The following is a 12,410-nucleotide window of genomic DNA, read 5'->3' as shown; positions in this document are numbered from 1 at the left end:
CCACATAGTTCTGATAACCTGCACTGCTGCTGAAGCTCTATTTCAATTATTTTCTCCTTCCTTTCACCTGAGGGTCTTATGTGGGGAAAATGTAGTACTTGCTTGCAGCAGCATACAGTGAGGAGAGGGAATATCAGTCAATAAGGACTGAGTGCACAGGGCCAGCAGGCAGGCAGACTGCATCACATTTTACCCCAGCTAACCACGGGCCAGTGAAACTGTGACACGAGGGGCTGGTAGGCAGGCTGACTTGCCTTTTGTGGCCATACCCTGGTAGTATGAAAACTGGGTGGCATCTATGTGTGCTGCAATCTCCTCTATCTGTAGTGCAGACACCGCTCATGTTGCAATACTTCCCACAGTTACTCCTGGCTTCATGCTCAGCCATGGGCCCCTATTCCTGGGCAAAACCTAAAGCAGCTTTAAGAGCTCAAATAGCTCCTGCCTGAGATGATTTTCTTTGATGCTATCTACAGTTTTGAGTGCTCCATTTTCTCTCTTTCTCTTCCCAGCCGTGAGCAGAAGCCATCACTCACCCAGGTAGGCAGCCTGGCTGGTGGACTCTGCGAGCCCTTCCCGCCGCAGGTCCTTCCCTGCATCCCCTGGGGTGGAACAGTGGGCAGGAGAGCTCTCCAGCATGAAGTTCTTGCTGCGGGATGTGCTGATGATGCGAGGTGGCAGAAGGATATTGATAACAGTCTGGAGCAGCAGCAGGACCTCAGGCTGCTCCAGCCAGGGGCTGTCTGAGATGCATTGGGAGGGAAGAGAGAGAGAGAGAGAAAGATCAGGCTACATCTCATCAAAGATGCCCAAAGATCCAGACCCTGTTCCATTCCAAAACGTGAGGCAATCTCAATTGTCCCCCAAGCCACAACTCCGTCCCCCACACCTCGTTATCCTGTTTCTCCTCCTGCAAGCAAAGGCAAAGTTTATTTAACACCAACACAAATACACACAAACACAGAGCTAAAAGGCACAACTAAATGTCCCATTCAGTGGTCTGATGATCCATTTTCTTTTTTTTAATCTCCTTTTTCCCCTTCTTCTTGGCTTTTCTTTGGGGATTTACCAGTGATCACCCTCTATAGAAGAAAGCAAGGAGCAGGACTTGAGCCAGACAAGTGGCATGGACTGGGCAGACAGCAATCCACAGGGGCACGCAATTTCTGTGACCTCTGCTCCCCTCTGGCTTTTGCTACAACAGCTCTGTCTTGCCTTGCAGTCCGGTTTCAAAAAGGGAGCATATGTCTGTGAAAGACCTGACCCAAGAACCAGCTGAAACAAAGAGGAGAAACAACTTCTCCCAGTGGAACTCTTTCCAGTCTCAGACCCAAAGGGCACTTAGCTGACACACTGTAAGTGACAGAAAAAAACAACAAAAAAAAAACAAAAAAAAAGAGAGAAAAGAAAAAAAGAAAACAAATAAAAGGAAAAAAGAAAATGAACAGAGAGCAGAGAAAGTGCAAACAGCAGTTGTCAGAAAAGGGGAGAAAAACTCCTTTTGTTAAATTAGTCAGACCTTTGCTTCCAGATCCTACTGTGAGCACAAATGGAATCAGTAGGTTTAAAAGCATTCCTTCCCTTCTTTCCTGATTGGTGAATGGGGAGACGACATGGCTTAGGGGGAAATCTTCTTTCAAAGCCTGTGCAGTAATAATAAGAAAGGATTAAATGATTTCATCAGCAGATAACTCACACAAGTTACTGTAGGGAATGGCGGTCCCCCAGGCACCCTGTTTACACAACACAACGCAGGCACTGAATACCTGATTGAATTATAAGCCCTGACACCACTTAGAAGTAAAAGGATTTCACAGAATAACCTAAACGTCACCTGTTCTTGTCATAACAGAGAGGTAAGAAGCTCAGATTCCTTACCCACAGACATTAACAATATCAGAGGTCTACCACAGGAGTTGGCTGGGTGTTAGTCTCAAACTCTGTAGTGCTGCAAATGGGACCAGAATTTGACCCTGATTACAGGGAACAGAAAAAAAAAATTAACATAGGCAACAGCACAAATGATACTACCTAAATATTCTGCTGTTTGAACACGGAGCTTATTCCCAAACACATTTTTTGGTCTGCCTCTCTTCGTGCTGTTCTACCACCTTTCCTAACATAAAGAATTAACTCCTGAAAAATAAACAAAATGCACATTTACTGAAGCCTAAAATGAAAGATCTTCCATTTTCTTTAGAGGAGGTAACACAAATGACTGCTAGTAGAAACTCTGCTCATTTACATCTCCAGCTTCCCAGTTGCTCTAGTCCTACCTGTGAAATGCAACTTTGCAACCCCTCCAGAAAAAGCTTTTTGGTGGGATGTGAAGTATTTCTGTTTCATATCCTACTGGAAGCAATAGGAATACAGCTTCTCCTGTGTTGTCCTGATGTTTGGTTTTCATTCCACTTAAAACCCACGAAAAGAAGGAGCAAACAAGGAGGAGGAGAAGAAAACAAAAATGGAAACTCCCAATGTGGTTTTAAAATGACTGTTTTGATATCTGTTTGTAAAAATGATAAAAGATTTCAGAGAAGGTGCGGGTGGCCCTTTTTTGCTTCTGATTAATGAACTGTTACCTCAGAGCTGGAAGAAATCTGTGCTCTGTGTGAGCTGGTGTCAAAAACTCCTTCTGTGCCTCGAGACAGCACTGTTTTCATTCCTCTAACCCTTCCCAAGCAGCCCCACTTCTCAGAAATAGCTGGAGTATCCAACTAGATGTGTCAAAGCATGTTTAAAAACAGAAGTTGGAGCTAAATTATGAAAAATTCGACTCTTCATTCTGTTGCTGCCACTGTCTCCACTCTATCTAATCTCATGCCAATGAGGAGGGAGAAAGAGATACGAGGGCAGAAAGATTCCGTCATAGTTGTGGTACTGTCATGAGAAAGGAACAGTGATGAATTTCTCCCAAAGTACAGGATGTGTTTGTTATTCTGTACAAGGATGTTATTGAGTCAGCAGTTGAAAAGCCTAAGTTGCCCTGCCTCTTTGAGCTAGCACACTGTGACCAGCCCTCACCTCTCAGTTACGCACATGCACCCAACAAGAAAGGAGATTGGGTTGCATGGACGTGACCCAGGCACATACTCCCATGGCAGAAGACTTATTAGATACTACAGAGAATCCTAATACGCTTGTCAGAGCCTTAAACAGCATCAATCAGCCAAACTCCCTGGATGTGAATTGGCTGTGTTAAGCTGATGGATGCTTGCTGGGGAGCTGGCCCCAACAGGTCAATTCTGAGCTCAGTTCAAATCGTCAAAAGGATGAAAGAATCTACGTGTTGCTTCTCATTGATTTTTGGTGTATGTTCCACAGTTTTTGCCCAGCTTTTGCAGAAACAAAACAGAGCACCGATGAGTTGGTGTCTCAACCAGAAGCTAAAACACACCTAGCCACAGGCCAGGGCAGACACACCTGTATCTGCAATGCTACAAGCCGGACAACAGCTGTGCTGAAGGGCAGAGGTGGCGAGAGATAAGGGCTGAGATGAAGAAGGGGTAATCCGTCAGCCACACTGGAGGGTCCTACCACTCCCATCACCTGCAATACAAACACAGCGCATCACCACAACTGACTGCTTACAGTTTAATCCATGCCATATCCTCCAACATCAGTGAAATGGAGGGGCCTTCCATTTGAGCACTGGGTTGGGGTGGCTCTAGGAGAACCAACCCTCCACAGTGGTCCTTGTGAGAGATGGGGCCAGTGAAGAGGAGTTCTAGCAGGGAAAGGAAGGGGGGAAAAGGGAACCAGCAAGGGTGGGAGGAGTGCACAGGTAGCTTGGTACATTTACAAATGTACCCAGTACCAGTTCTGAATGACCAGCACTGGACTGGTGGAACAGTTAGAGTTGGAGGATACGTCATGTAATGACTGTAACAAATGAAATATTTCAGCAAAGCAAAACGTCTGCATTGAAACTGGATATTTTTCCCTTCTCTTGCTGATCTACTGGAAAAATAATGTCCTAAGTCTGACCCAAGCTGGGTTTTGTACAATGTTCAGATTCCCCTCAAACACACTGTATTCTTACAGATTCTAAGTATGATTCATCTCACCCGACACAAGACTTCTACAATATTGTCATCCGCACATGACTTGGTTGTCTGCAACACCATGAAAAATGAGCACAAGAAAACAGCAGTTCAAGGGGAGAGTTATTTGAACTGTTTTGGATGTTTTCTTCATAAAAATGAAGTCACGGGTCTGCATCTGCCCGTTTCTCTCCATGACTAGGCAAACGTAGATGACAGAAACAGGCACAAGCCACTTCTCCAAATTTGGCTTAGGGAGAATGATAATTTAGAATGGGAAGAGGTAGAGCCCTTTCTTTTTGTCACCGTGGAGATTATCATTTAGGAATTACCCCATCTTCCCAGCTAATCTCTTTTTGGCTTTGTGATGTAATTGGTCTGCACACGAAGACGCAGTCAGGGGTGCTCCCACAGCAGCCATAGTTCTGACAGCTAAGGATAAGATCCTCTTAACATGAAGAATACATCTTTTCATAGTACCTCTCTCTGACATTGCCAGCCAGCTGAATGTAAGCTCTATGACTGCACTCTGGAACTGCAGAACTTTCTGGTTTTTTTTTAGAGCACTGGCTCATTCCTAATGCAGGCTCTTTAGAGAGCTTGCTGTTGTGATTCATTCCATATTGTCTGCTTGTCGAACTACAAGCCCATTCTAAATTTGTATTCTAGCTAACTCCATAGCAGCTTTCCTGTGAAACCACTCCAATTAGCCTAAGCATCCAGATTAGCAGTGCCTCTGAGTAACCACCTCTGTGAACAACGAAGAAGTCCCAAGGACTCTAATAGCTTGGACTTCAGCGTCCTTGCAGTTAGGAGTGCTGCAGAAGCTTGAAGAATGGGAGCCTTTGTATAACACCGATACTGCATTTTAACTAATGATAACTGCTCTTAAAGCTCCTCAGAGAGGTGTTTTTATACTGCTAGATAAAGTTCCAACATCTGCATTCTAAGAAGAAAATGTTATTAAACCTGATAGTGATGACAATACTAGGGCCACCTTTCTCCTTTTATCTGTATTTTTTCCACATGGAATGTGAGCATGTGCATTTCTACAAATAGCTGGAGTTACAATGAAATGAAACTGAGAGTTTGTTCCCTCTGTAACAGCTGCAGGAAATACAATCTACTACTGAATGACTAAACAGTCTCTGACTCTACCACCTCTCTGTTGTAACACAGTTATGAACAAAATATCTACCAAGAGTGGGATCTGAACATTGTACCATGCAAACCATGCAAAAAAAAAGATCAAGCCAGGGACATTGCAAACAGTGGAGTGAATCCACCCATGTAAATCCTTCTAACTAGCCAGACACCTGATGGCCCCTGACAGAGCCATCAGGGTCCTCCCCCACTGGAGGCAGTAGGTATGTCCAGTATCAGCCCCTCCCCACCTCGACCAGGTGTGTGCAGTCTCCACCACCCCACTCTCCAACTTGCAGCCCTCAACTCTCAGCTCAATCAGGCAAAGGTGGATCTTCAAAGTGGTGCGTGGGAAGCAACGGAAAGAAATCACTTGACCGCTGCTACTGGTCACTGTATCTCCCCATGCACCACTTCAAAAATGAACCTCGCTATCTCTAGTGTCACTTGCGAAGTCCCCTTGTGAGGAGAAGGGGGACAGGTAAAATGACAGGAATGGGTATGAACTGTCATCTTCGGTGCAGAGAAGTCAACAGCAGACTGGGGTTTAGCAAAGGTTCACAGGGTTGCCGCTTGGCTACTCACCAGATTGACACACACATTGATCAGAGACCTAAGGTGAGGCAGGAAGGATATGATTGGCTGCCTCTGAAGTGTCAAACAAACCCCTTCAATCAAATTGCTGGCAGGCTCCCACTCAACCTGGCGCCTGCAATACAACAGTAGGTGCTGTTAGCCGCCGGCCTCCTGCCCCCCACCAGACGCTCGCAAACATGGCGACCAACACACAGTGACGCCCACAGAGGAAACGTTTCAGACAGCAACGATGCCCGAGATGAGCACAAAGTGCACGACAGAGAGAAGGTTTTATTCACGCAGCTCAGGAAAGCACAGAGCACACTGAGTGTCTGAGAGAGCAAAATGTAGCAGAGATGTCTGCATTAGCGACAGAAAAAACCCTGACAACAACAACGGTAGACAGGCTGTGATTCACTTCTCCCTGTGATGGGGGATGAAGGAGATTCAGCAGACAGCTGTCTCAGGTGTGCCTGTGAGTGGGAAGACTTCTGCTGAGCCATGATCCCAACTGAGAGCGACTCCTCCATCTCTTGTGGCTTTTGGATGTTCAATAAACCTTGTCAGCTGTTCTCCGTAAACTACTCTGCCATCCAGTCAGTCACACTGACTCCCCAAATTCAAGTTACTCAGCAGTGCAGACTTCACCTTCCTCACCCCATATAGGACAACTTATCAGCAACAAAGTCCTTCATTTCAGAAGTCCTCCTTCCCTGATGCTTTGAATTTTTTCACGAAAATAGTTTGTAGGACTTCTGATACAGAATGGAGTCCTTCCTAACCATAAGCAGATACGTAACAGAGACAACAAGAAGATGGTTCCCACCTTTCATCTCAGGGGCGGTGCAGTTCTGAAGCCAGTATCTAACTGCGTACTTACTGGGATGGAAGGCCAAGGCTTTTATAACTTGTTTGCTCAAGAACAAGTGATACCCTAGTCAAGTTTGCCCAGAAGACTTCCTAGAGATGAAAGGAAGATGAAGCACTTGCTGCCTAAATTCTGAAGTATGCAAACAAAGACTTCATTTGTCAGCATCTACGGTTCCTAAACCTAATCCAGAACAGGAGTTTGTCTTTGTACATGTTCTTACACTGCTCCCATCACACTCTGGCTTCAGAGCAGGGTGCCCACAGGAGGCAGCATGAAAGATTCTGGTGTAAGTATTGGGTCTGCCACCCTGCAATGTGTGATTTCTTTTCCATCTCCAAGAGGTTTCTTGCTTAAATTATGCTTAATAATGATTAAATGCAGTTACTGCATCTGGTCAGGCAGCTTTGCTGTCTCTGTCCCTGTGCATACGGAATAACAGTTTCATCTAAGCACAGGTTCAACCACAGATGGAGAGAATATAAGGGAAATTTTAATTTATAAGCATTCATTTCACTTAGACAAAAGTAAAGTTAGTTAAGAACAAGACAGACCCTTGAGCTGCCTTTTGAAGCAGAAGAAAGTATTAGCAAGAACATAAAGGAACAGCAAGAAGCAGGCAAGGACCATCGAAGAATGAAACCATCAGGAAGGGGAAGCATCAGTACTTCCAGCTCTAAATTCCCTCCCCACAAAGGCAGCAGTTTCTAAAACAAGACTGTTAGCCTAAGGGAAGTGGATAGGCAGGGATGACAGAAAGAAGAAATCACCCTCTTATTATTTGCTCCATCTTAGTTGTGTACACACGATTCCCACAAGGACCTGAAGTTTTGTGTCTAAGTTCCAGATTCTGATGTTCCTTAATGTAATTTGGTTTCCTATTTCATATTGTTAACAAAATGACTGAGTGAAGCAGTTGAGGACATTTGTCCACAAGGTTAAGTGATAACAGTAGCTCTTTTAACTAAGATCATTGAAAAATCTGCATGGTTGACAGATTTTACATTACTCAGACTGCATTTATATCACTGCCTACGAGGTGGAAATGTTCAGTTTTGAATACTTCTTGAATACAGCAAGGCCTGTACCACAGCGCTACTCCACAAAGCAGGAGGGTTTCACAAGTCACTGACCAGATTCCACTGCTGCAGTTCTGCTCTGTATATGAAGGAACACTGAGAAGCTACTCATAGCTCCAGACTATTTTTATCTTTACAGAGAACATAACAGCATTTTTGTGAGAAGGTATTCTTGAAATACTCTTGCTACAGTTCAGTTAACTTTCCATTAATCTCCTTAACTCACAGCTAAAATAAATAGAGGGCAGAGGTACAAATCTGAGGATGTATTTTGGAGAAAGAGAACATACCATTTCTCTAAGTACTCACTGTAGTTCTTGACAACCACAAATTTCTTTTCTTTTTATCAGAAGCCACAACAAAAAACATCAACATAAATGCACACTGACAGAGGAAAAAACCTTCATTTTCCAATATTTTAAAGGTTCACAGCAATACAACAGTTTAAGTTAGATGACATACCCACACTTCAAGGCTTGCAACATCAGAAGCGGACCCCAGAGGGTTTCCATTGTACCTGCTTACCTCAGAGTAGGCATCTTGTGAATTTTATTGAACATACGATCCAATCTCTTTAAGATGAGGATAAGGGCAGGCCTCACCGCCTCAGCTGTCCAGTCAGTGATGGGTAACATCTCCATGATGTAGCGCCGGAGACCTCTGCTTTCCATCGTCTGTGTGTCATAAGGTGCCAGTTTCAGCAGGGAATGTGCAATTTCTGCCAACCTAAAACCAGAGCTTGTTAAGAGAGAATTCTAGTACTCTACAACTTGCACTTTTTCACACATGCTAGCCTAGTAAAAAGAAATAAAATAGTCTAAAGAGCATATAAGCCTGTGTATTTTTATGGTGATATTAAATGCACCGAAAACATCAATAATCACCTATATTAGTAAAAACAAAGCAACCGAGCTGTCATTAAGATTAGAACATGGAAATTGGTTTTGTGCTTATTTTTGCTGAATCTCCACACTTTAAGAGGCACCATTGTGGAGCTTTCAGGTGTTAATTGTTAAAAATGAAGTGTCATCTGCTAGGTTTACGTAACATGCACTTTGTATGATTACTCCTTTCATCTTTTTCTCCTAACACTTCCACAGATTGTGCTGCTCTTGTTCCTTCTAACCCACCCAGACGGCCTTACCAATGGCATTTTCTGTACACTGTGAAATGCCATGGCAACACTTAACTTCCACTTGCAGTTGGAAAAGTAGCTGCTGAAATACTTGCCTTTGTCTACCAGAAATCCTCAAGTAGTAGAGCCATATTACTTGTAATTACTAACAAAAGAGGTAGGAACTTGCATGCTCCTTGAACTGTCACTAGACTTTGTAGTGGCAAATTAAGGGAAAATCCTACTCATACCATGGGGTTTCTTCTGAAACGCCTTCAACTAGTGGAACACCTTCCTCTTGTCTTTAAAATCCACCTAGCAAAATCAAGGGCAATTGAGCTCTTCAGATTAAACAACTTTGTCCCACTACAGAGTAGATCTGTTTTCTTAAACGCCACAAAATTCAAATCATATAATTATGCTTCTTTCCAGTAAATCAATATCAATAGTATATAACAGTATATTCCATTTCCTAATGCATCATGAATTCTAAGATCCACCTCACTCAACTTGAGATGCCACTCTCAATTAGCATTCTGGCTCTGTTCAGGAAGAAATAAGCAACCTGGGAAATGCTGAAGTACTGAGATAAACAACTCTTTTCATTGGCTCCAAAAAGATCTTCATGATTTCTCCAGACTAAATATTTCACTTTGAAATGGTTAAAGTAAGGTGAGATGAATCATGCTGGAAGGGAACAGCCAATTAATTGGTTTTCTGTAGACTCTGAAATGGCATCTGACAGCCTCCAATGACCACGGCTGTCACACTACATTCTGGCAAATCTGCTGTCTAGTTCCTTCAGTGACTAAATCCTATTAGTCATTTAAATGACACTTAGAAAACGAATTTATGTAACAAACCAGATAATGTTCCTTTTATTGAGGAACTATGATGAAGCAATTCTTGTTCCACCGCAGTCACTAATAAGCAGAGTGTTAGATGCAAATGTAAGACTAGGATTGTAATTCAATATGGAAAACAAAAGTAAGCCCCTTACTACATGAAACAAAGAAAATTCATTCATCACACATGTATTTTTTGCTCCCACTGAAATCATTAAAAAGCCCAACACAAATATATCTAACTAGGGATGTAATGTGTCCTGAGAACCTCACTTTGGTTTCCTAATATACGATTGAAGTTCTTGATTCATATTGCTAAAAGTTTATAATGTAATTAGCATTAATTCCTGATGCTAACATCCCTTGGATGAAAAAATCTTAAGATGGCATTGAAAAGCACCCAGGTCCATCAGATTTTCAGCTTGTTTGCAGCTAAGCACTATACAGAAATGACACGCATGTGCAGAAACAGATATCTCCTGCTTAAAACTACCCTCTGAATTACAAAGTACTTGCCAGAGGGTGGAAGGAAACGTTCAGTTAAAATGCAAACACACAAACCAACCAAAGGGACACCTCCCAGCTCCAAAGCAAATTAAGGAAGACCCAAATTAAAACTAAACACAGATCTCTAATTGTGACAGAACCTGCTTGATAAGGGGCTTTGTCATTTGTTTTCAGAGCATAAATGTAAAAGACAGAAATGTTTATACAAGGGTTTCCTTGGTCCAGGGGGGCAGGAACAAAACTGGTTCTGCACACTGCTAGCACTTGTCTCCCTTCAGCGTGTTTTACAAAGCTTTAATGGTGAAAAAGGTAGAAAGATCAGGTAAAGGAATTTCCCCTGAAGATGATGAAAAACTATCAAGAGAATCAGGTCCCTTCCCTCTTTTCTCAATGCCTTTTTTTTTTTCCCCTTTAGTATCTGGAAAAAATTTCTCAGTAGCAAATTATCTCTGTTTTGTGGTTACATGAACAACAAGCACATATTTAGCAGAGAATGAGGTCCCAACTATCAGAAGCCTTCACTCAGCTCTTTCTAGGCCAGTAAGCCACAAAAGTAATCTACAGTGAGCACCCAACCAGCCTTCTGGGCTCACTGCTGTACATTTAAAAAAAAACTTGTGCTCCTGCCTTATCACACAGTGATGGTCCTGTACATGCCTTCTGCCCTGTCCTACTCCATACTCCAGGCATTTATGCCGAGTAGTGCAGAGGTTATTTACCCCTTCTCTATATTTGTTGGCAGCTCATTCTGATGCATCCCAGGAGAAGATAAAAGCCCCATTCAGCCAGATAGGCAACTTCCTCATCCCTTGCCTTAGAGAGGAAGCCTTACCTACTCTGCTCCTCATCATAACTTATTCTGATGTATCAGACTCCACTTTTGTTTCACTCCCTGGAGACAGGGTTCTAAACAAGACAAATGGTGAACTTAAGAAACTCTCCTTATATGCGAGCAGCACAAAGTACAATCTAAAGAACATCCAAAGCATGCATGGTCCAGGGAGCAACATGCAAGCCTACACTAACAGAAAGTGATACAGTCTTCCTGCTATTGTGACAAGAGCTAAAAGAAACGAATCCCCCTGAAAAGCAGAAAGTCTGTGGAGTACCTCATGTGTGACTTCACATCCAGCAGTTCCAGAGAGGTGACTCTGGGCTCTCCAGCCAGGTTCTGCAAAATCTTCAGCCTTGGACCACAGTGCTTGTAAAACTCAGTGCAGATATTCAGCAGCGACTCCCGTGGTCTCCTGAACTCCTCTCTAGCAATTCGTTCATCCAGTTCCTCTCGGGGAAGACCTTGGCCCTCCTCCAGTAAATGAAGGTTCTCCCTGGAACATACAAAATGAGAAAAAAAAGAATTAAGTGTTGCATGCAGAAGAGCCTTTTACGTTTGTTTTACAGGAGATGCTTTCACCTGCAGTTGAAAATAAAAAATAGTTGCACCTGCAAATAAAATAAATTAAAAAAAAAACAACAAAAAAGCCAGCTGCAAAGTCTTTAGGAATGAGAAAAATGAACTATCCTTTGCTGTCTTGCTTTGAAAAAGGTTGCCTGTCACAGCAACAGTGGGTGAGACCCAATGAACCTGGAAAGTGCTGTAAAACAGTTCCTCATGTCAGAGAAGACTGAGTGAAGATTTTACTGTACCTGATAAAGTGCAGTTTGGCTCCCTGTTCTGGATACCTGGGAAAACAGAAACAGTGCAGTTGTAAAACAGCATCTTAGGAATGCCTGAACAGCGCCTTACCCCAAGAGGGTGACAATGTTCTAGCCACTCTCCATGGGCAGGACAGTAACTTTTATCACTGGAACCATGACCACACGTACTTAGTGAACACACTAAATAGCCTTTACCTCCCACCTGGCAGCAAACAAAACAAACTGTCATAGTTATTGCCTTCACTATAAAATGAAAAAATAAGGTTTTCAAGCAATTTCACTTAATAACTTTAACTCCAGTGTTTGGTCTAATTAAGCTAGAGCTTATCTTGTGGAAAGAGTACATCAGAGTATTGTTTTGTTGTCATTTTCTCTTGGTACTTTTGTTGAGAAAGTGCTAACAAACCCTGCACCTCTGGCTAACATATCCAAGGCTGAAACAGCATCCATTCTATCACCGTGAGATTCCTGCTGTTGCTAGCAGATGTCTGTTGCAATGATAGCAGAAGAAATAAGGGCAGGAAAACTAGAGCAGTGCAGAAATGTTTTTGGATCTGAGACTGAACGCTTGATAAT

General features: G+C 43.0%; 1 protein-coding gene across 12 annotated transcripts in view; it reads right to left on the bottom strand.

Moving 5' to 3' along the window:
* UNC80 (unc-80 homolog, NALCN channel complex subunit) overlaps positions 1 to 12,410 on the bottom strand; it is a 120,496-nt gene that overhangs the window by 18,338 nt on the left and 89,748 nt on the right. For all 12 annotated transcript variants that reach the window (XM_032446031.1, XM_032446027.1, XM_015867943.2 and 9 more), the window contains 7 exons: positions 11,823 to 11,858; positions 11,285 to 11,503; positions 8,235 to 8,435; positions 5,772 to 5,895; positions 3,424 to 3,549; positions 1,520 to 1,643; positions 537 to 743 (listed from right to left, as the gene is read on the bottom strand). In XM_032446031.1, the coding sequence (XP_032301922.1) occupies positions 537 to 743; positions 1,520 to 1,643; positions 3,424 to 3,549; positions 5,772 to 5,895; positions 8,235 to 8,435; positions 11,285 to 11,503; positions 11,823 to 11,858 (1,037 nt within the window). The remainder of the gene's footprint in view (positions 1 to 536; positions 744 to 1,519; positions 1,644 to 3,423; positions 3,550 to 5,771; positions 5,896 to 8,234; positions 8,436 to 11,284; positions 11,504 to 11,822; positions 11,859 to 12,410) is intronic.

The sequence above is a fragment of the Coturnix japonica genome, chromosome 7, assembly GCF_001577835.2.
Source record: "Coturnix japonica isolate 7356 chromosome 7, Coturnix japonica 2.1, whole genome shotgun sequence".
NCBI classification, from domain to species: Eukaryota; Metazoa; Chordata; class Aves; order Galliformes; family Phasianidae; genus Coturnix; species Coturnix japonica.
This window is presented reverse-complemented; position numbering and strand designations above follow the sequence as displayed.